The sequence below is a fragment of the Chaetodon auriga genome, chromosome 3, assembly GCF_051107435.1.
Source record: "Chaetodon auriga isolate fChaAug3 chromosome 3, fChaAug3.hap1, whole genome shotgun sequence".
NCBI lineage: Eukaryota > Metazoa > Chordata > Actinopteri > Chaetodontiformes > Chaetodontidae > Chaetodon > Chaetodon auriga.
Genome location: NC_135076.1, coordinates 18,184,531 through 18,208,834, shown reverse-complemented (window position 1 = coordinate 18,208,834; position 24,304 = coordinate 18,184,531). Strand labels below are relative to the sequence as shown.

Sequence of the window (24,304 nt, the reverse complement as noted above, 5' to 3'; positions counted from 1 at the left end):
GCTGTATTTTCTTGAAAAGAGAAGTTTGTCCAAGATAAGGTGTTTTGAAATATTCAGGTTGTAGCTGTTATCAATGATAGATAAAGAGCAGGACAGTAAGTGTTTTGTGGCCTGCAACAACTGTCTGTAGTTACATATTTACAGTATGTCTCGGCAGACACTAGCCATTTCTCATGGGTTGTAAAGTGTGATATGTAAACTTGGACTGATTTCATGCCTTCTGCTTCCCAGTTTTCCTTTGCCTGAATGAGAATCATTGTTCCTCCAACCTGCTCAACTGATCTTCCATCTTGTATCAACAATGGAAGTCCCTGTGTCGGGGCAACGGTGAAAAGACCTCCTCGCTGAAAGGTTATGCCAGGTAGAAATCAGATCAGGTGGAGGGCCATTGTTCTGCCAGAGGAGACGCCTCAGGTGAATTGAAAGGGGGAGATGGATTATAAAGGAAGTGTGCTCTGTGCTGACTCGCCCTTTGTGCTTGCAGTATTTGCATTTTGCAGTCAGCTGTGGCCGGGTGACTGCCGTTCCAGTTTTATTCCCATGTGTCTGTGTGCTGATTACACGGCATCAGGAAGCGATGAATGCCGGCGTTGTGGTAGATCAGCCTGTTGTAGAAAAGAGAAAACACCTTATATTCATGTCCTTTTGAGTTTCATGGAGACAATTGTTGCTTGATCACTTAACAATGTTTTGTCAAAGATCGGAGGAAGAGTTTGGGGAAATATGTTTATTTGTTTCCTCTCAAGAGTTAGATGAGAAGGCAGATATCACTGTGGTATCTGAAGCTGGAGTAGCTACAAAGCAAAAAACACAGTAAATGGATGTTTGATCATAACTGAGTTAAGACTGGAATCTGATTTTTGATGTCTGTTTTACCATACAAGAAAGTATTAAGCTACAGAAATGTTTAATTTCCCTGATAACAGCATTTAAAATTTGCTGATCCACAGTAGCTGCACTTTGTCAAAGAGAGACCTCGAGTTTGACAGCTCAGCTACAAGTGTACACTATTTATCTATGGCCCTTTATCAAGTGAAAGCTAGCTGGTTAAGTCGCCAAAGCTAGCATCAAAGTCAAAATTAAACTTAATTGAAATTAATTGAAACTCCTGCTACTGACTGTCTTAGCAGAGTATCAGTAACTGCCATCCCAGCTTTTGACCCCAACATTCGGAAAGTTCATGCAATATTGTTATATTGATATGCTAATTAGCTCATAAAAAGTCATCAAACGGAGATGTTACAATCTCTTTATCTGTTGTGCAGTTTGCTGGCCAATCTGAAAACAGCTTCCATCTCTGCCTTTGTAAGGCCCGTTAGCTTAGCTTAGCATTAAGACTGGAAATGTGGAAACAACTAGCCTGGCTCTGTCTGAAGGTAAACAAAATAAAAAAAAATCTGCCCACCAGCACTTTGAAGCATACAAATGGCTGTTTTATCTTGTTTGTTTACTTGTACAAAAACACAGTGGAAAACCAAGAAATTGCAGGGATTAGACTGGATCAGCCTTTTTCTGAAGGGATGCAGTGTTCAGGGTGCCAGGCTAGCTGTTCCCCCCTGTTTCCAGTCTTTATGCTAAGCTAAGCTAACTCCCTGCTGCCTGTAACTTCATATTTACCTTACAGAAATGAGTGTGGCATCAATCTAAGTATATTTGCCGAGGTGTTTCTTAACAAAGCTGCTGAACACCTGTTTAATTCTAACTGTTGGTGGTGGTGGTTGATGGTGATCATTTCCTGCTAATGACTGCAGGAAATTCCTTTTATATAAAGCCTGTGTAGCAGTTGTTTGATCGTCAACAATGCCCACTTTCACCACTTTGTACGGTAATTCTCCATTTGTACAATAATTAGTGTTGTTAAATCAGTGCATGGGCTGTCCACAGCTTTAAGCACTTTCCATCTGTATTTCAGGATGCAGTATTGTTCGAGGCTGATGCAGTGTGGGAGGTCTCTGTGGCATTTTCAAAGAAGTAGAAAGAACTTCCCTCATGCACACACAAACGCACACTCACACACATTTTTTATACCTAAAGTCAAACGCCGTTGGTGCCAAGACAAATAGCCTCCTGGCAGCTTACGTGGAAAATCCTCTCCATGTCAGAATGTGAAGATGTGGGCAGTTTAAGGAGCCGCGTTTCCCCCTGGAAAGACCCGAAAGGAGCTTTGTGCAAAACTTTCTTACCATCATCAGAGTTGTTTCTGAAAGTCTGTGCCAAACATTGGGGAATATGTGCAACGCTTTTAAGAAAATGGGAATAAGAAGTGGAAAGAAATCGTCACTCAGATGTATGTATATCTGGAGTAGAGGAACAAAACGCCTGCAGGAAGCCCTTAACTCCAGATAGCGATGTGAGGTGAATCTAAAGTGAAGAAAAGGGAGCTGTAGGGTCTCACTTTATCAGGTGAAGCAGATGCACTTTTATTGATGGTGCACTTAAACCTCCGTGTATTATCTTGAGGAACTCTGTGAGGATTTGTTGTCCCTTTCGAAGAATGTAGCCCGAGGTGGTGCACTTCACTCCAGTATGACCCTTTCAACATCACCAAAGCAGAGGAAAGTTGCTTTCTCTGTCTAAATAGCTTGGCTTTGTGTTCTATGTCTCTGTGTGCTCTTTCATATTTTCCTTGAGTGCTTCTGCTCTCAGAACCACAACAACGCCCTTTGTCCCCTTTTTCTTGAATGTAATATTAGCTGATGAAGGAGAAAGAGAAGAATGTTTTCCGGAGAAGTCTGACAGACAGGCCGCAGAATCACAAAGATACTAACTCTAAATGGACAAACGGGGGTGAGAATAACTGCACACAGCTTCTCCAGCACTTCCCTCTTTCATCTTGGAGAGAGTGGAGCGCAGCAGAGCTCATCACAAGTGCAGCGCTACAGGGGGGATCTAAACACAGCCGCTCTGATTTAGGAGCTGGAACAGAGCAGTCGCCAGCCTCCCACCAGAGCTGGCAGGGTTGGATGGCTGTCTGGCCGCTGTTGATGGGGGAAGGAGGGGGAGTGGAGACGGGAAGACGCTGCCAAAAGACCAAAAGGCCACTAACTGCTGCAACACCAAACACCAGAATCAGACAAAGCTGGGTGGATTTGTGTGCCAGTGTGCAGAGAGAAAGAATTTGAAGTGAAAAACAGCTTTATTTAAGCACTCAAAGGCAAAACCATTAAACACAGACATGTCGATATGAATTACCAGAGACAAAAACCCAACACAAATGTAAAAAGCTCACAACTCAGAGACACAAAACTCCCCCATAGCCCATTTAAATCTGAATATCTCCACACTGTCCAATGTTTGATAAACTATCCGTCAGGTTACCACCATCCCCTGCAGGACCTGGACTGGATCTGTGGCTCCAGCACAGCCCACAACTCACAACCTGAGTCTCTCTAATTGTCCATTTGGGAAACTTAGCCCACCCAGACGGGAAGTTTACCACAGCATGCACATCCTTCTTTTCAAATATCTTAGACCAAAAATGGATCAACGGATCGTTATATTTTCCTTTTAAATGTAATTTTGTTGCCAGTGGGGAAATTACCATTCAGATGCTTTACTGCAGTAAGAAATACAAGAATGTAAAAGCATTCAAAACCATACTTAAACGCTTCTCTCTTGTCAGATAACCCTGAATGCAGACCGCCTCGGATTCACCTCTCAGCTCTATTCACAGTCGAAAGCCTTCAGTGGTCCGCTGGGGTTCTCATCACGTCTGAGGTAGAAACTTCACTTCTGCAACAGAGGAGAAACTATTTGCCAACCCAAGGAAATCACTTGGGGCGTTCACTCATGCACAGCGTACTGTAAATACACCCACCCAAACACACATACTCGACATTTTTCTTTTTTTAATCATGGGGCTATTTCAGAGCAGTGACATGTCGAAGGTTCTTGGCGGAGTGCTAAAGTGCATTAAGTAGGGTAATATTATAATGTGACACAAGCTGGGATGAAAGCTCTGCCGTCTACTGTAACCTGCACAAGAACCTGTTCTGCCACAAAGAAGAGACTGAGCTATTGTTCAAATCTCTCCCTCTCTCCCTCTCTCTCTCTTTTAATTGCCCTCCCTCGGCCCTCTGGGAAACGGCGTCTGTCAGCCAGGGGAGCACATCGGTCAGGCCATCTTTGAGGAATAAGAACAAACTCCACATCAGCTCAGTTAAACCTCTGAACAAAACCCGGCGTTTCCTCCAGTCGTATCATAAATCATTCAGTGTTTTGCTCTGTCTTGTACTCTGCTTGTCTGAAAGCTCATTTTTTTGTGTGTATCAGAAGCAGAGTGAGGCTCTTGGGGACATTTGAGGAATCTGAGATGCTGGTCACGGTGTGGCCACATGGCACCGTCTCCCCTCCTTCGATCAGAGCTGCACTTTGTCTCTGTGTGTGCATGAGTGTGTGTGTGCGTGCGTTAATACAACGTGTGTCTGCTTCATTAGTTTTGTATAAGCCCCCGCGCTCGGCTCTGAATGAGGAGGGAGGATGACACACGTCAGCCCCAGACAGAGACAGATGCTGCTGACACGTCCGAGTATCTCTCTATTGTATTATTCATCCTCAGTGTCACATCTCATCCGAAGTGGTCAGCCAGACACGGAGCAACAGAAGGGTTCGACTCAAACACACACACACACACACACACACACGCATGTGGCATATTTTCATAATTCTGTTTGGTGTGTCTTTCTGTATGTGTGCATGTGCCAGAGGGCTGGTTTACATCTGCCACACTCTGGCTCGGAGGACTTCTCATCAAGCTGTGGATGATGCTTTTGAAGTCTTTTTTTTTTTTTTTTGCTCTCTCCAAGCGGAAAGAGGCTTTGATTGGAGAAGTAAGGGGGTTTTGTAGCAGCGTGTGTGTGTGTGTGTGTGTGTGTGTGTGTGTGCATAAATGTGTCACCTCAGGCAACATATCAAACCCCTCCATGCTACCCCAACATTCAACAACCCCCCTCCTCGAGCCTCACTCCAACCCAACAGGGAATTAATCTCTAAATGTTTTATTAATGAGAGTCAGAGGAAGTGTCAATTACATGAAAAAATCTCATCTCCTGCAAAAAACAAAACAAAGGGCTTTGCTGCATCTTTGAGACAAAGAGGAAGAGAAATGCATCCTTTGTACCGCATGAATCCCAGCATGCCAGGAATGTCCTGCTCCGCCGCAGCCGTTGCTCATCGGCTACACGGCCAGTGGACGAAGCCTTTGTGTCCTTTTCCTGTGAATGAAACTGTCCTCCTGTTGACTTTGTGACGTGATGGGAGATCACAATGGCTGTTCTGCCAGGGTGCATATTTCAGATGGTCCTCCCACCTCTGTTTGTAAGAGGGAGAAAAGCATGGGAGGGGAGAGGCATCTCAGAAATGCCATTTGTTGGCGAGGCATGCAACTACACATTCGTGAACTCGTGGGCAGCGGTGGACGAGGCACATAGATTCTTTCCTTTAGTTAGAAGACAACAGCGTAAAAATACTACATTGCACGTAAAAGTCCTTTATTCATAATCCTACTAAACATATAGAGGAACTATTAATTCATCCATGTGCAAATATATTTTACTATGCCAGTTGTTTTAGGAGGAGCTTTTTAACTACTATACATCTACAGTTAGGTGGTTTACTCCACCATCTTCCATCTTCTTGGCATCTTCCAAAGAGTCACAAGATATTTTATCTCTTTTCACCCTGCACACTTATTATTATTTTGCTTGCGCTTAAGTGTAGTACTTGAATAAATGTACTTAGTTACTTTCCACCACCAACTGTGGAGCGGCTCCATCGACAGGGAGAGAAAGCACGCTGTCTTATTATCATTATGGGCGACTGGAATTTGAATCTGCAGGCAAATAGCAGTAAAATAATTAGATGTGTTTGCATGTTTGAGCTTGAGTGTCAGTGCAAGACTGCAAACACACAGAACTGAGCTCATCAAAGACCTGAACGCTGAACAATCAACTCTCTGACTGTCAAATGCATTGTGTGCCTGCCAGCACCAGAGAGCCCCTCTCCTCCTCTCCCCTCCCCTCCCCTCTCCTCCCCTCTCCTCTCCTCTCTACTGGGTAATTATTCCATTGTGTAAACAGCTATTACTGTGGCCGAATCTTGGCAAGTCTGAAAGCACTCTCCTGTCACAGTGCTCACATTTCTCTCCCTCTTTGTCAAAGCCACAGGTCTTCACTGCACAGACTCTCAAAATTAGAAGCCGTGACATTAATATGGCAGAGAGGAACAAGTCTGCAAAAACAGGCTGCCTCTGTAATCCACACCGATTATGATTTCACACCTCTGTGTTGACTTACAATGGCAACACACTGCTTTTATAATAAGGCCACTTGTGGTAATGTATCTTAGCTTTGAGAGGGATTTTTCATACCTTAAAGATAATTCAACTGACCTATTCATCATCTGGCTGCCTGTGTTTTAAGGTATTATGGTATAAAGATGTTGGCAGACATGCAAATGTAAGATCAATGCTGTGTCCTTCATTTAAGGTCATGGTATGAATAAATAAATGATTCCCAGCTCCAGCTGATGATGCTGTGCAGGGACAGACAGTGTTAATTGGACACAGCATGCAGCCTATTCTTATAGAACTTAACAGGCAAACTCAAGTACTGTGGAGGGTGTAGTTGGTGTTATAAGAACAGTATGCAGATAAAATACCACACAGAAGCAGCACAGGGTTGCTGTTCATGTATCTGCAACTCTGAGGATTAAGTGTTTCGTTATGGTGTGAGAGATTTTCACTACTTTGTAAAATAAATAAAGCATTTAAAAGCCGGTTGGATTATCTGGAAAAAGGCACAAAGCTGAGACCAGGACTGTTATTCTAAGTTCATGAAAAGTTAACATTTAGGAGCTACGTGGCTTTTACATGACAGCAGGCATTAAGGCAGATTTAGTTTGAATTCCAAGTGGAATCAAGAGACTAGCAAGCAAAAGGGCATGACTCAGTCGTTAAGATACCTGCAGTTTATGCTCGATAGGTATTTTGAGAGCTTGTATAAATAAGCTTCTTTCTGAGCACGTGCTGATCTGAACTTCAAGAATGATGCATTTCCATAAATAGTTCCTGTTGAATTAACCCCATTTTTTCTTCCAAGCTGCAGCTGTAACTTCAGCTAATGAGATTGAAATTATGAGGCTATATCAGACGTTTTTCAGCACATGCGTGATGTTTAGAGATAAGTCTCGCAAGCTGTCGCTCCTGCGCTGTATCTCAGCGTGTCACCGTGGGACTCCACCGTGATTGAAAATTGTATTTCAGGCCCACACTTTATCAGTCTGCACAAGTTCTGAGTATATATCAGTGCAGATTTCCTATCAGGGCTTCAATCCTCTCTTTCCTCTTGGTGCTCACCAGCCAGAAACACACACACACACACACACACACACACACACCTCCTGCTCAGACAGCAGAGACGAGACAACCCCTGCATTCGCTCCAGTGGTTAGGCTGTCTGACTGGCTGGCTGTCTGTCTGTCTCGCACATTGTTTACTCCTCATTTGCTTACCCAGTCAGCTCTGAAACCTCAGAGCTGCTGCCAGCAGAGATGCCCACAGCCAGAGAGAAAAGGGGGGGAGGGAGGAAGGGAGGGGGGGGAGGACAGAAAGATGGAGAGGCACGTTTAACACCACAACCAGCATAGACACGGAGAACGGGGACCACATTGTTCAGTAATTATTTATTCTTGAGGGCTGGACGGGCTTGTGGTGTCTTTCTTAGTATTTATGCCAATAAAGTACAATGGAACAGAGTGAGTTTGAAAGAGAGGAGGAGAGAAAGAGACTACGGGAGAGGAAGACTGATGTTTACTGGCAGAGATTTGCAACAAGGGACACTTATGTAAGAGTGACAGTGAGGGAGTGGAGAGTCTCCTCAGACTGTCTACAGTTTTTAAGATGTGACTCCGGCCAACTGGCTAATTTTCAAACACACACTCATGCAGACGCAGACACACTCCACGTCTGTCTGCAGCCACACGCAACAAATCTAGAAGGCCTGTCTCACTATATACAACATTCACAAAAACACATTTAATTGCTCATATTGCTACCTGGTGTTTATAGTCCTGCTCTCTTGATAATGACCTGGTAACAAAAGATCAATCAAATTTTACTGAACAGCTTCAGTGGAGTTAGCAAACACTGCGTAGCTCTTAAAAAAGTGTTTCAAATTAAGAAGTAGAGACAGTGTTTATCACATCTGCCACATCAGGTCTGTTTCTGCCTGAAGGTACATATTGATGAGCTGACTGTGGGGTTTCCTGAGCCGGCCTGCAGGGGCATCCTCCAGGCCCCCTGGGGAAGGAGAGAGGAGGTCGATCCTGGCCTCATCATGGCGTCTTTGTCCCCATCCGGAGCAGGCGGAGGTCCCAGCTGGGGGTCTCAGGCCAGCAGACACACGCCGATATTTGGGTGGAGAGGCCGAGTGCAACGTCCCTGTCCGTTCCACCTCGCTGCCTCCTTTCTTATGAGTTAACAAGAAGCCGTAACTGCTCTTCCCCCACCTCACACACACACACACACACACACACACACACACACACACACACACCGCCACAGACCCACATGCATATGAAGCACGCACATGAAAACCACACGCACACACACATGCACAGACACCCCACATATCTTTCCACGCAGGGTCCAGATTGTTATGGCGGTTTGCCCTCTTTCTCCTCCTCTGTCCCTCCTCTGTTTTTTTTGTTTTGTTTTGTTTTGTTTTGTTTCATTTTGGTGGCCTCTGAGATTCTTTTGTCTCCAGCCGACTTTCAAATGTCTATTTATTCGCCCTGGTTTAATTGTGTTGCCGGCAAGATCTGTTTGAAATTGCTCAGTTTGCACATTTTACATGACAATAGGAACCATTGACCGGCCTGCTCGTCCCGCTGTCCAGTGCCAGGTCCCCCTTTCAGAGAGGGGTGTTTCATCTTTTTATGCACGTCTGCATTGTGTTTAAAAATCCATAAATTAACCTTTGATCAATCCCTGTACCGATACTGGCACAAACACGTCCACATGCCTCACTGGACATCGCCTGTCACAGCCATGATGTCATGGCTGCCGAGGGGGATTTTTGGAGCTGCCTCTTGTTTGCATCCAATTAACAGCATCCTTTGAAGAGTTTTCGGTTGGCCTTGAAAAGATTTAACAATGTCATTGCATTATATCACTCAAGTCATTGTTTCAGGGCAGCCCCTAAAGATTTTATGTAATTTGTTACGCAAATCACGTCATTCATAGGCCGATCAGTTAGTGTAAATGGAGCACAGGGCCTTTTTAGTGCAATATTTTCTGTGTATCCAGTTTGTAGACGTTTAGAACATTTTTAAATATTTAGGGGATGGTGTTACAGTGATCAACATATCTGAGGAAATCAAATCACTCAGAGAGCAACTTGCAAACAACTTGCAAAACATTCAGGACGCTGTTTCCCTCGTGTGTCTCTCCAGCATTTCATTTCACTCAGTCCCTCCCCCTCACTGTCTGACAGACATACTGTACACACACACACACACACACACACACACACACACACACACACACACACACACACACACAGACAGATTTACACATTCACCCATCCATCTTCCTCAAACATCCCCATCTCTACCCAGGCAGAGCAGGAAGAGGAAATGGAGGTGAGTGGTGAGGAAGGAAGAAGAGGGACAGTGAAAAAGTGAAGGTCTAAAGAAGACAGTGTGTGATTCTGCTAATATTGAGCTTTAAATGTTTAATCCTGCCAGAAAAGATCCACCAGCACCTTCAGTTATACCGTCAGCGTTGTTATCATTGTTGTAACCAGATTTTGTCTCAAAACAGCCATGAAAAGTCAAAGAGGTTTAAGAGCTGACAGGATGTTTTTAATCATATTAACAGTGTTACAAGATCCATTTACGGGTTTTATTTCCAGAGCTTTCAAAGAATTCACCAAGTGTTGGGTAGTTCACCACTAACAGGAAATATGACCTGGGTTTAGATCATGATGAGACAGGTTAGTTTGACCCGACTGATGACTTGTTGTTGCCATTGAAATCTTGCTTTCAGCTCCATCAGAGAGAAAAGCACTGGAAGAAGTTAGGAAGTGGACCTTGAGTTAATATTTTATTTTGTGTTCAGCAGTCAAAAAATTCTCCAACTTTTCACCAAAGTAGATTTCTGAAGTGTGTCGTTCATCACAGAAAGTTCATGCCAAAGGTTATTTTGAAGTGAGAAGTTTTGATTTTTCTCTCTTGATTTGAACCCACTTCATCAGAGCTTTAACGTTTCCTCCCCTTGGTACTGAAATCGTTGGGTCTCGGGTGTAAGATGCTCTACAGCAGTTTGCTTTGAGATAAACAGAGGAGGAATTTGAAAGCTAAAGCGAAAGTTAAAGTATCCACAAGCTCCTGAAATCCAAAGAAACAAAGACACAAACATCTTCAAACGTGGAGCCTGCAGGCAGCACATTCAGAGCCGCCTCCCTGCCAGTCTGCACAAATATGCCAACCAGACATCTTCCCACCCGACACCCGGTCTGGACTGCACCACCTTTTCTCACGTACACCTCGCCGCCGCAGAACGTGAGGTATGGAGGAGCATCACCTGACTAACGCTGGGCAGCATTAGCACATTCTTCAAGGTTTGAGAGTTCATAATGTGTGTGTACGCCTCACACACGAGTGGCAGAGCAGCAGAGGCTTCCTCTTCACATACCACAGACCTGGAATGTGTGATATCACTACGACAAGGGGGGGGTGAGAGGAGAGACAGAGCATGGACTGTTCATCTCACTGGATCCTAAGTGTTCACGCAGGCAGGAGGAAGGACATGGGTGTTCCTGGTAAATACCAAAACCACTCCTAACCTGCATTTGGAAACTATTCCAGGCACGTTAAGAGTACCTGTGTGATTATATGGCTGCCCACGCTGTTTTAATGACACAGCTGCCGAATTCCAGTCATTCCATGGAAAACAGAGGACAAACAACCGGATATGTTTCAGCAAGATATTTATTGATGAGTTATGAGCTGTAGAACATGGAGTAACAGTGGGTGTATCAGTAATAGCTTCATGTATCAGCATATCTGATAGATACTTTGATATATTGGGGAAACGGCAGATTCGCACACAGAGCAAATGAAGAGAAACGACTCGATAATTTGCTACAAAAAGGCTCTGATTATTCACACTACCCCAGCTGGGTTAAGACAAGATACAAAATTAAGACCATAAAGAAATTTCTTTGTACAAATTGTGCAAATCAAAGGCTTCTACAAACGAATTACAAAGCAAATATACAAACTATACACACACAATCCTTCCATCAAAGATCCTGAAGTACAAAATGAAAAAATATGACAGCTACTGAGTATCTGTTAGCTACGTCTGTTATTTAAACCAGAGTGACACTAAGGTTAGCTATTCATGTTTTGGCAATAGTTATACATTAAATATGACTACTGCTATGAAGCATAATCATACATTTTCAAAATAAGTACATTCACAAAAAAAAAGAAGACAGGTAACAAACATGTGACCGTTCCTTGAACAAATACAGGCGAAACTATACATGACCCTGAGACACAAAACAAAGGGATGGGAATTGATAAGATCTAATGACAACGATGCCATTATCGATTCTGCTTATCAGCCTGGTCTTCATCAATTCTCTATTAATTTTCTGGGTGGGATAAAAAAAAAAAAAAGTAGGTCTCCACATATTTTCAGCTATTTTCTCATCGTTGAGTCTGAACTCAGTGTAAAAGCACAGTAGGAAAAAGCATGTGTGTGCAACAGCTCCAGTGTTTAACTGCTGTTTAATTTGGTCATTTAGGTTTTCTCAGTCTAAGACCATGTTGTGGAGAACGATGTTTCAGCTTGAGGTCATTATTTAGCAACAAAAACACGCCTGCATCGATAAATGGAACTGATAAGCTCGGAGGCGTGCGACCCCGATGGATCTCGATTCCCATCCCTACAAAACATAGAAAAACGCTGACAGAAATCATAGTTTGAAATGGCATTGAAACAGAAAAGTATCTTCTTCAGCCGTGATGGGCCACATTCCCTCTTGGGAGCGTGTATTTTAGGTCGAGGAGGACGACACAAATTTAGCTCACCAAAATTGAGGGAAGCCCAAGTCCAAAGTCTAAAAATACAGACAGGAAGACCGTTTCTGAGCACAAAATCATACACTTCCACAAATGTCCTCTCTCCTTCCCCACACGCCTGGCATAGCAAAGGTCTAATTCAGCCTATCAGCAGTCCAAATAAATTACACCTGAGTAAGCGCCCAGTGTCAGGAGGGGAGACGGGAAAGCACAACGAGAGGAAGCCGACTTTCTTTTTCAGCTGACTGTAAAACATGTCAGTAAGACGGACGCTAATACGTCCTTACAGAGTCTGTTAAACTGGACATCTACTGGAGAGATGGTACTCGTTTGTTGAGGGGGTGAGTCGGCTGACCAGTGCAGGACCATTACCAGCAGATTCACCGCAGGGGGTGGAATGAGACCAGTCTGAAGATGCCCACAGCACACATCCATGCCATCAGTCTGTTTCCTGGCTGTACTTTGCAAGTTATACAGAGGCAATGTGCAGTCTGTGCAGTACACATGGCAACGAGGCTAGTGGCTACATGGGAAAGTTACACAAGAAGGATGAGTAAACAGATCAGGTGGAAAGAGGCTGCAGACCTCAAGTCTCTGGGCTGTTTCCAGGACTCAGGCCTTCCCTTCTCTGCAGCTGAAGATAATGTGAATCAGGCTGGATGAAGCCACAGCAGGAACACAAAAAACTCTTCCCTTTTCTCCTCCTCCTCCTCCTCCTCCTCTTCCTCCTCTGTGCAGCCAGCAAAGGGGGACACATGCCTGCATACCAGACACCGTGGCTGATCTGGGGAAAGAGACAGAGGGAGATTAATGTTTAGGTCCTGTGAACTCTGCTGTGTGAGGACCGAGCACATGACCGGAGGGGCGGCCTGGACGTTCTCAGGGAGCAGGGAGGAATGCGGAGACTTGGGTCCTCCGGGCTACACATCAGCTTATCACCATGCCAGTTCATCAGGCTTACCCACACAGCGATAATAACGCCTCTGGACAGAGCGTCATTTAACTAAAGTCCTCCTGGCATGTGGGATTAAGCCGCTCAAACCATTTTTGCGGCTGGGTAATAAATATCTGAGGGAAAAAATAAACTTCTCTGATAAACATGTCATACTGTAAGAGGCTTCCTCAAGGCTCACATTCCTGCATGTATTCTGTACCGTTATTACTACAAACATCTCTCGTCTTCACATTTCATCTGCAACCTCACAGTGTCTAATTTTCCTCCAATGCTGGAAGGCTCCTCTGGATACCTGGGGGGGTTGGACTTAAACTCGAACACGCTGTTTACCTCTGATTTGCATATTTTTGATGATAACCGGGATCTGCCGGCGCAGATGAAGGATGTGTGTGTGCTCTCTATTCTGGGAGACAGAGCGTTGACAGTTACAGGCTGGCTCTGCTGGGGGCTTGTTTGGGTAACCTAATGAGTTCTCATTTCCGTGGCTGACAAAGCCGGCTGATACTACAGAAGCCTCCATTGATCCATACGCATCTGTTACTGTTGTGAATACATCGCCTGAAGCCGAACAGCAGGACGCCGCCGGAGCACTGTGCTACTGGAACCACAACAGAAAGGTAAAACTGGAGCGAAGAAGCTTCAGAGTAAGAAGCAGTTTGTACATTTTAAAGCCCGTGGAGGAATTACTCTCTGGTTGATGCTACGCAAACTGCAGTATTTTGGAACAAACCCGGCTGCTGGATGTGTGTACACATCAACAACGCAAGGCTCAGTTGAAAGGCTCCATGGCACAAACCAACTCCAGAGCTTCGGTATCATTTTGATTTGATTTCTGATTCTGATTTTGATTCTAGTCCCAACACGATAACCACGTTTCAGCAACAAATCCACTACGAACACAACTAATCCGGCCAGACACTCTGTGCTTTCAGTACTCGACTCTTCTGTGCTGCAGACACACTCAGGTGGTCGTTCGATGCTCATCCCTAAAACCAACCGCAAGCACATTTGCTGCAACAAAAGTCAGCTCACAGCAGCACAATCACATGCAACTGCAGGCCTGATGGAAGTTTCCATGCTGCTCTCTGTGTTTGTGTGTGTGTGTGTGTGTGTGTGTGTGTGCAAAGGTCACTGCCTGCACATGAGTTGTGCTGCTGCTGGTCTAATCTCTCCTCAAGTGCAGATGAAGAAGAGCTGAATCTTGAATACGGTGCTGCTCTGCTCCAACTGCAACATCACTGTTTCATAAGAGTTTTATATTTAGTCGTCTATCTCTGTGTGCTGCAGAGAAAGTGGGCTTTCACAGGCTGCATCTGTGTTGACGAGACGTCAGCACGGCCTGAACCCACACAGTGTATCAGAGGATAGGCTGCATTGTCAAAACGAATTCCGCAGAGATGCGCTCTAACCCACAAAGGTTACGTGTCCGTCATCATCAGCACATCCATCAAAAAAACAGCATCCCCGTCTCGCATTATCAAGGGTCCTGCTGTCAGTGGACATGAGCTCCAGGCTGTCTCGCGGCCCCGTCATTATTACCCGTTATGTCAAGGTCAATTATACGTAAACGGCGAGCTGCAGCGGCCACACTTTCTGCCCAAACTCATCCTGACTTTGTGTTTTCACACTCTCGCTTCACCAAAAAGTGACCTTCACACATCTGACATTCCCCTGCACACAGGGGGGGGGAAGATGTCTTGAGTGTGGGATGCCAACAGGTGGCGGGGTTAATAAGTGTAGCCCAGAAAAAACCCAGATGCCCCGTGTGCCTCTTTGGTCTGCAGTAACCACAGAGTGCTGCTGTGAGGGATGGAGGGAGCCCGCGTGTCCTTCAGCAGGCCAAACAGATGGCCTGGAACTATATGAAGCGATCGGATCAGGCGCTCTGAGGTTCAACCTGCCTCCGCCTGTCCGCTCCCATCAGTTTTCTCTCTCCTCCACGTGGGAATAATGCCGGGTTGAGTTTGAGAAAGGAAAATTAATCTCAAGCTTTTCTAAGATTCCGAAGACGACACACTGTACACCACAAGCCTCGGCCCCGTCTATCAAATGAACGACACCTGCATCACGACGTTCACCTCCGTTTGTTTTCAGCTTTATTGCACCTTGGTCTCCATCTGCGTCTTCCAGAGGCCCAATTACCCACGATGCATCACACCAAAGCTGAGTCCTCTTTCTTTATCTGTCCCTTGTGTCCAACGAGGCCTGTGCCATGTTTACTAATGACCACCAAGAATTTGACTGTATTGACCAACGTATGAATCAGCCACTTCATTTACATGAGTTTGCATTGTTTCCAGAGACAGATAAAAGACTCCAGCGGGAGCTCAGAGACACAAGCGTCCTGGTACAGCTGCAAAGTAAATTGAGCCATGTCTTGATGAATCCTCAGAGAAACTCCAGTTTAAGACTGAAACAAAGGGCTTCTCTGTAACTGAATACGCGCCACTTCAGCGCTACTTCAGAGGCGCAAATATTACGTAATTCAGATTAATTACCAGGCAGACACACTCGGTCCCGTCCCAGATGGCTTTCTGAGGAGGCCCCTGTAACTGTATGACAGCTCGTCTCTTTTTGAGGGCGTAATCAAATTAGTCTGGGTGATTATTCAGCCATTTTAAGCATCTTCTTTCCCTTCTCCTTTTTGTTACTCGCACCGTGGAGAAAAGACCAATAAAAACTCCATTAGGTTTATGCAAATGTAAGCGGTCGTGCCGAGGACTGTAATGTGGCAAATTGATTACTCAAGGGACTGAAGACGAAGTGTGTGTGCGCACGTGCTAACACTAACTGTCTGTGTGTGTGTGTGTGTGTGTGTGTGTGTGTGTGTGTGTGTGAGAGAGAGAGAAAGAAACGGGTTGGGGGGGGTGGGGGGCGTTGTTGTACACAGATGCCACAATAAAAGCCTCATTCAGCTTGTGTTCCTGGTGGCCCTCACAGCGAGGCATTAATAAAACATTAGTATTGAGTGACTTGGGCCTCTGCACTCCTCCTCCCTGATCCCACCGTGACCTTTCCATTTTACAGCAGCTGTCTGGGGCTGAGGACTCCCTCTGTGGCCCCTGACCTCTCCAGGTGTACCCTATCACACAGAGCCGGGCCCACCTCACAGGGGCTTCGGTTGAAGCCGTTAAAAGGAGAGAATGCCGCTTGCGTCTGTGATTTTTTGGAGCGGAGATGAGGAGGGAGGGGCGGAGGGGGGAGGAGGGGGGTTGAGAAAACAAGGGCTCAGGGGTAGATAACAGTCTTCTCCAGGGCCATTATAGTTCAGCGGTTTAAAGGAGGGAGACTGTACTGAACTTTGTGCATGGATCTCCAGTTACATCCTGCCTGCCTGCAGTCTGGCACCCACAACTGCCCACATTACACCGCGATGCTTCTCTGCTTACTATCTCCAAAATACACACTGGATATACAATTTAAAGCTCAACTGTAAAGACTGTACAATCGTCAAAATATCACAAATTAAATCTGTGTTTAGGTCTCTGTGCTTTTAGGCGAGAAAGTCATTTGCTTCTCCCACCAGGACCATAACAAAGACCAACCATAACGCTTTAAAATGTACAAATACTTTTCCATCAACAGCGGGTTCTGGCTTGGCCCTGGAGTCTGTGGTTAGTCACATGTGGTGGAAACGCGCAGGGCTGCAAACTGCAGTAGGTGGTGACAAAAAGAGCAGAAGGGCTGGTAATCCCATACAGGCTGCACAAACTGAAAGGCCTGCACCGCAAGGCAACATTAACAAATCTTTACTAATGTGAAGGCAGGCCACACCTTCATTCCTCCCAAATTAGAGTAAGGATGGCTGGCTTTTTAAAGGACAGGCAATGCCAGCTATGCGACTGCCAGTGTGAGTGTGTAGTAGTAGTAGTAGTAGTAGTATGAGTGGTTTCACAACTGTGCAAAAACTCACAATACTGCAAGTGAATACTTGAACAGCTGACTGGTGGTTTTCGGCCTCATCATGAACATGAAAGGAACACACACACACACACACATATGCACACACACTCACGCGCACAATTATTTTCCTCTCTGACCCCAGCTGAAAGTTGACAACCTCAGGAGCAAAGTATTTTTAGGCAGGCGTTAGTCTCGGCTGCCAAACGGCGCAAAATATAGCTTTGCTTCTCCTGGTCTTACTTGCTCTCCACTTCATCTCCTCCTCTGCTTGTGTGTGTGTGTGTGTGTGTGTCTGTGTTTGTGTCTTGCACCGTGTCACTTTGTCGCTCCCTGAAATTTTAACACTTCACTTGTCCTCTCATGCCCCGCTTGTCTCGGATGAGAGAGCGGACCAGTGTCAGGGTAGGACGCCTGCTTAACAAGCTGGAAATCTGAGCTTTTTCCACGTCTGCTGTAATTAAACATAAAGGCAGCTGGCAGCAGGATGGTAGCTACCGTTACAGAGAGAGTTCATAAGGATGCGGCGCCTTGATCTTTCATAGCCAGCCTGTCTGTCTCCATCCCGGCCCAGAAAACCTAGGCTACCATGGAGACAGCGGTCCATACCAGCAGCCTCATAATGCTAAGCCCCCAGCTCCATTATATCCAGCTGTTTACTGTAGACACAAGTCACACATAAGCCCTCTGCTTCTCGCTCGCTTCCGCTCGGCTTTGCTTTCAAAGTTCTTGGCAGCGGAAAAGGAGCATGTTTGAAGTCACTTTCCTGTGTTCCTGAGAGAAGAAAAGCAGTTGTTTTGCAGTATAGAGGAGTAGCCTAACCTTCATCAAACCTTTGGAAGTATCCATATTTGATTTTTCAGTGGCACCCTGATGAAAATGTTTAGTGTAGCTTAGCACAAAGACTGGAAACAACTAGACTGGTCGATTTTTTTCCCTCTGAGACAGAGCCAGGCTAGTTTTTTCCTTTGTGCTAAGCTACGCTAACTGGCTGTAGCCTTATGTTGAACAGTCAAGCATGAGGTTGGTATCAATCTACTCATCTAACTATTGGCAAGAAAGTGAAGTCTTGCTTTAAAATTTCATTACTTCAATACATACAAAAATGAATATGCAGTAGACTCCGGGCTTTTTAAATCCAATGGCTACTGCAGCTCCCATCGATTGTGTCAGTGCTAAAATAAGACACAGGACAGGCCTCACGTCAACTTAAAACCACCACCACCGAGTACAAACAACATGCAAACTTTCAAAATATCACTCTTCCTCTTTCATCTACTGGCCCCTCCATCCCTCCTTCCTCACCCTCTGCCAAAAGCTGAAAACACCTCAAGAAAAAATGTATCATCCCTTATCTCACACGAAGCTGTGAAAACTGCCACCTGTCGCTCCTTCAGGCAGATCAGGCCGAGCAATTCTTCACTGATACGGTGTGTTAAATTTCAATCAATCATATTTTCACGCCCGTCACATCCAGCCACCACCGCCCCTCCTGAGGGCCTGATAAGATTACTGATCTGACTTTTCTTCTTGGAGCAGAGCAGAGTGGCCTGGCCTCTGTCAGCACTGTACGCTGCTGAAGCAGGTTTTCATTACCTTTTTATCCTGCAATGCGCTTTGAGAAAGATGCCATAAAGAAAAAATAAGGGCTTGTATAGCTAAATGTAGATTGGACTTTTTTTTTTTTTTTTTTTTAACTGTAAAAAGGCTCTTATCTACAGCTCACCAAAAGCTCCCTGGGCTCCTCTGGCTCCAAGCTCGCCATACATTAAACACCACGTGTCACAACACCTTTTATGACATACTGTTTTGAGGTACTGACTCATAACAGGCAGTCAGTTAGTACCCAGGGCCATCCTGCAGAGCACCCTGCCCACTTGCTTTCCTGGTGCTACAAGCACAGACCTGATCCCTGCCTCCCCACCTCGCTCCTGTCAGTGACAGAGGTCTTGTGTTGTAGCTTTCGCTCTGTAATTACCAGCACCGCTGACATTCCTCCAGCTCTCTAAACCAGGACTTCACCATGTTTATCCAACAGCCAGCCGTCACAGCAGCTAGATAATGTGTAACTGTAACCACTAGCAACCCTGAAAACAGTGAGGGGTTTGTGAAAACTGGCCTCATCCGGTTCAAACTGACATTCACCTGTTAGGTAACAAACAATGCTCTTTGAGTTATCCGAAGGTATTTGTGCTGACATAAAGTGGGCTCCCACATATCATCTGACAGCACAGGACACACTATGAATAGCACATATAATCAACATCTTGTTTGTTTGTGTCAGTTAAAGGACACTGTAGTTACTCACCGGGGAAACCTCAAAGAGTCAGCGCGTCTTCTTCTATGCTGAGAGGTACTTCCACGTGCTGACGAAGGCAGTGGGAATGAGCGAGTAGGGCACACTGGTCACACTGTCCCAAGAGTCCGACGAGGGATCGTAACAGTCCAGCGTCTTACACCTCTGAGCCCCAAAGTACCCTCCAACCACATACAGTCTGTTTCCCGATGCCACCGCGTGGCAGCTGATCCGTTTGGCTGTCACGTCGCCAAACTTCGACCACTGGTACGTCTCGCTGTTGAACCGGTAAGCAGAGCTGGCTGAGAATTCAGTGTCGCCTCCGATCACCACGACATGGTTGCCGACCACGGCCGCTGCAGTGTAGCGCCACAGCTGCGGACAGGCGGCCGGCACGGACCACCGGTTTTGGCAAGGGTCAAAGCACTGCACTTTGGGGTATTTGTCTCTGTTTACACTGGTGCCCCCGAAGGCAAAGAGTTTGTTTTTGGCACCGACGACAGCAGCGTTGCTCACCCCTTCTCTGAGCGGAGCCACCAGCGTCCATTTATTGGTCTGAGGGTCGTACTGTTCCACCTGTTTGAGAGACACAGATGGAGATGCGGGGAAGGATCCTGCAAGGGAAGTGTGTCCTCCCACAACGTACAGTATGTGGTCGAGCTCCGCAGAGCCGTGTCCGAATCTGGCCACCAACATCGGTGCAGCTTTGGACCACTCGTCGTGCAATGTGTCGTAGACCCAGACGTCTTTGGAGGCCCCATTTTCAGATCCACGCCCTCCAGTAACGTAAACCTGATGGTGATGGAGAGAAGTCACATGTTGAGTACATCTACATCACATTACATAAAGATGCCCATATTCCAGTACAGATACCATACATACCTTGCAACCAATAGCACAGGCGCTGCACTCTTTCCTGGGACTGGGTATGTCTGTTTTGGGGGTGATCTCCTTGGTCTTGTTGTCGATCATGTAGACTTTATCACACATGAAAGTCTGCCCCCCCAGCAGTAGTAGGGCCTGGCTAACCTTCCTGGGCCGGGCACAGAACCCAGTGACAATACCGTCATTCTGGAGGATCCTCATTTTGCAACGTACAGCGTCTTCAACTATCTCCCGGCCCACCTTGTGGCACATCACCAGCTCCTCCGAAGCAACGTTCTTCAGCAGGTACGTTTCAGGCAGCAGCGCCAGGCGGACGCAGCGCAGCAGCTCGGGCAGCTCGCTGTGCCTGCGCTCCATGTCGGCCTTGACCCAGTCGATAACAGCCTCGTACACCAGGCTCTCGTCCTCCACCTCCAGTTCCTCGCTGAGGATCAGCTCCTGGACTTTGTCTCTGGGCAGGCTGAGGAAGTCCTCTGTCTTGAAGAGAGTGGCAAAGTTTGCCAGGCACATCCTCCACGACAGCTCGTACAGTCTCTGACACTGGTGGGCGTCCGACAGCAGCATCATCCCCAGACAGTTCGACTGGTGGAGGTTCTTTTCTAGAAACTCCGCCGCTGCGTCCCGGATATCGTGAAACTGAAGCATGTCGCCGGCCTCCAGGAGCGACTCTGCGTTTTCCTCGTTGATGATGATTCGGGCCGAGTAGGCGTAGTCAAGCAGGAGCTCCAGCACCTCCGGGTGGAGAGAGTCGTGGAAGTTGACGTCAGCGTCCCGACTCTCCCTGAGCCCGCCACTGAACATGGCCTCAAAGTATCGGCTACAGGAGGCCAGGACGGCCCGGTGGCAGGGGAAGGATCGGTTTCCAGCCTTCAGGACAACATCTGTGAAGGCTTTTCGTTTGCGTAACAGGTTGAGCTGAGTCAACAGGCTGTCCGCGTGAGACGTTTTGTGGAAGAGCTGGATATTCATGGAGCCAGAGCTGGAGCGAGACTTTCTGTTTTCGTGGTTACTGACAGACATCTTGACTTGGACCTGGAGAAGAAAATAGAGAATAAAAAATATATAAGCACAAGTGAAAAGAGCCACTCCTTTACATTTGTTTACTTTACATTTATGAAGAGGAAGAGAGCTTAAGGTCATGCACACTCCCTTTGATGTGAGCGCTACCGTAAACACTCCCATTTTATGATTAAACAAAGCACACAATGCCTACGGGAGATGAACGGGCTGTTCAGAAATCAAATACTCCTATCAGAGCGCTGGGTTACAACGGAAATGAACTTCAGACTTTCGAGATGAAAGCGGCGCAGATAAGGAGCAGCCCTGCAGAGAACCAGTGTGTGTACACTGTGTGACTTCCACTGGAAAACACACATCGGTGTGACGACTCCATCCTCCAAACCTGTGACAACAAATGAGCGACGATAACCGGACTTTAAGGCGAATAAACAGCACCTGTGCGTGTTGTCCTATATCACATCTCTCCTAACCTTTATTAAACATGTCAGGGCTGTGAGTCACCTCCAACCACAGCCTGAGTCAGGAGCCTCCTGCCAGCTTGCTCTGCTCCTCTGCAGGCTGGCATACAAGATGGTGCCAAATGCAAAGCTTTCAAGCCCACATAAGATGTGACACCTCAGACCAGCTCCTTGAGGATGAAATTATGTAACCTCTGTGCAACAGATGCAAAGCCACTCTTTTCTTTTGATCATCTACAGTGGATTCAGGCAGATCTGCAGACACTGCAGCAGGAGTGGAACTGCTTCATTTCAAAATAAGATCAACTTCATTGAATAACAAATGCAGTTATGTAATAACATACTATGATTAAACATTTTCACCTTCTTATGAGAAGTATTATAACAATCATAGCACGGCACTGTGGGTGAAGTAAGACTGTCCATAACTTGAAAACGACCAAATAAATATCTTCCGCCTGAAAGCCTCCATTGTTTCAAAGCAGATAAATTTAAGTCGGCTTTTCAATCCCTGTGAAAGGGGGACGGTGGACTTCCGTGGAAGGACTCAGCGTGAAATCCAATTCGTTTTGTGCTGTAAAATGTGAAACTACGGTCAGCACTTCAACATGCGCTCAACTTTCCTTCCCAAGTTAGCAGCAGCCTGCAAACATCCAGACTGCTGCAACCGCACGACATCAAAGGATCCGATGTTACAGCCTGGAACTCAACTGCTCACATTTCGGAAGTTGGAGAAACGTCCGGCAAGCACGTATCTCGATGATCGATACTTAAGCAGGATTAGGCGTTTAATGCTTACCTTGATAGGCGCCGAGCCGATCCGGGATCCTTTATCTCGGCTACAACTTGTTCCGTCGCTGATTTGTTTGAAGTTGTGGCACAGTTTAGACAAATCCGCCCTCCGAGGTCAAAACTCTACCGCGTCCTAAACTGCTGGGAAATATTTGATCCATTTGTCCGCGTCGCGGGCTTGGAGCTTCAACGCGCAACAACAATGCAACAAAGTTGGCAGCTCGGTTTTGTTCTCGTGAAGCCACGCAGCCTGCGGGAGAGCGTCGACAGGAGCGCGGAGAGAGGGAGCGGAGGCAGCCGGAGTGTTCACGTGGCTCCTCCCACTCCTGCTGCCTCTGTCCAATGGGCTGACGCGCCTCAGCACGGGCTTCTTTATGCTGCAGCCAACTTCACAGACAATGCACATCACCATCATCATCATCCTCCAGCTATCAGCGCCATAAGCGATGCGAAAGCACCTGTCTGCATGTTTCACCTGCCTGCGCACTGAAGAACATCTGCGGTCTGCCAGCACAGAGTCAGAGGAGAGGCAGGGTTAGTTACAGCTCTCAGCGACAAGGCCAGTCAAAGGGATTTGTGTTACACATAAAAATGCATTAAAGAAATATAAGGCAACACAGAAAACACATATAAAGTTATTTACTCTGTGGACAGCTTCCTGTGAAATGTTATTGCCAAACATGGAGGTCTGAATGCTGACTCCACACTGCCAGGAATAAAATGTTGGGGATGGAGACACTGAAGTCTTCATTTATTAATCATTGTGTGGGCTTAGAAGTCATATATATAAACATGTTGAGTCTAAAAATGCTGGAATCGGCTCATTAAATGAACATGCACAGGGTTTGGATTAATGAAAACTCCCCGGGTTTGCTAAAAAAGAAAGAAAATTATATAATCTTCTGACACATGACCTCTGATACTGAACAGGCATAAAAGAAAAAGACAATACAGTCTTTGCTCTGCTTGCCAGCTCCACATAAGCTACAGTCTTAATGATCATATGAGGGCAGGTTAAAGTCCTTCTGAGGACCATGAGATTGTTTCTCCTGCTGAATTCCTGACATTTTCTGAAGGATTTAAGTACTCGTGAGCTATCAGGACAAGAACGAGGTCAGATAAGAACCAGCCAAGTCAGCCTGCACATACGAGGAATTTCACGGGCTGCTGAAAGCATGATACAACACAGAAGCTCCGAAAACTGGTGTAAATATTTTGAAGTCCGGAGGTTAAATGCAGTTGTAGAGTTTCAAGAGATAGAGAGCAGATTCAAGCACCGAGCCTCCTCTCTGTGCAAGATTCCTTGTTGGGACATGTCCCAACATGTCTGCATGTTTAATTAACGGCATTAATAATGGCTTGATTCCATTTAGGTGTGCCCTGCTGGCTGTCTCATTGCCTAACCGGGACGCTTACATGAGATATTGTTGATGTTATTAGTTGCACCTGTGCTTTTCATGCTGTAACATGTCAAAATGTCTGCTGTGAAAAAGGCCCTGTGGAAGTCAGCAAAGGCAAAAGAGTGATAACTTAATGCTATAGATTGATACAAGAGCTAATGGATCTGTGATGGTTTGAATGTTTGAGGTCCCATTTTTATTCAGACAGTAGAGGCTCTGGGACGATTTCTCCATCCCAGAACTGGTAGAGACTGCACAGAGCTGACTGATCTCCAGCACCACAAACATCACTACTCAGGTTTCCTCTCTCTCTCTCTCTCTCTCTCTCTCTCTCTCTCTCTCTCTCTGTCTTTGTCTTTGTCTCTCACTCCCTCTTTCTGTCACTCAACAGCTGCTTTTCAAGATTAAAAGCTGCTGCTGATTCTCAACTGTCTGAGTTTGTGTGTATGTGAGCATGTGTGTGTGTTTCAGTCATATTGTTTCCTCACAATAGCTCGTCATCGTCTTT

The 24,304-nt window shown here is 46.1% G+C and overlaps 1 protein-coding gene across 1 annotated transcript; it reads right to left on the bottom strand.

Annotated features, from left to right (window-relative positions):
• Positions 1-10,972: 10,972 nt before the first annotated feature.
• enc3 (ectodermal-neural cortex 3) lies at positions 10,973-22,672 on the bottom strand. The gene is made up of 4 exons (XM_076726974.1): positions 22,404-22,672; positions 20,124-21,158; positions 19,254-20,033; positions 10,973-12,874 (listed from the first exon to the last, which is right to left on the bottom strand). Exons 2-3 carry the CDS (start codon positions 21,144-21,146, stop codon positions 19,287-19,289), a joined length of 1,770 nt encoding a protein of 589 aa, XP_076583089.1. The 5' UTR covers positions 21,147-21,158; positions 22,404-22,672; the 3' UTR covers positions 10,973-12,874; positions 19,254-19,286.
• Positions 22,673-24,304: the final 1,632 nt, after the last annotated feature.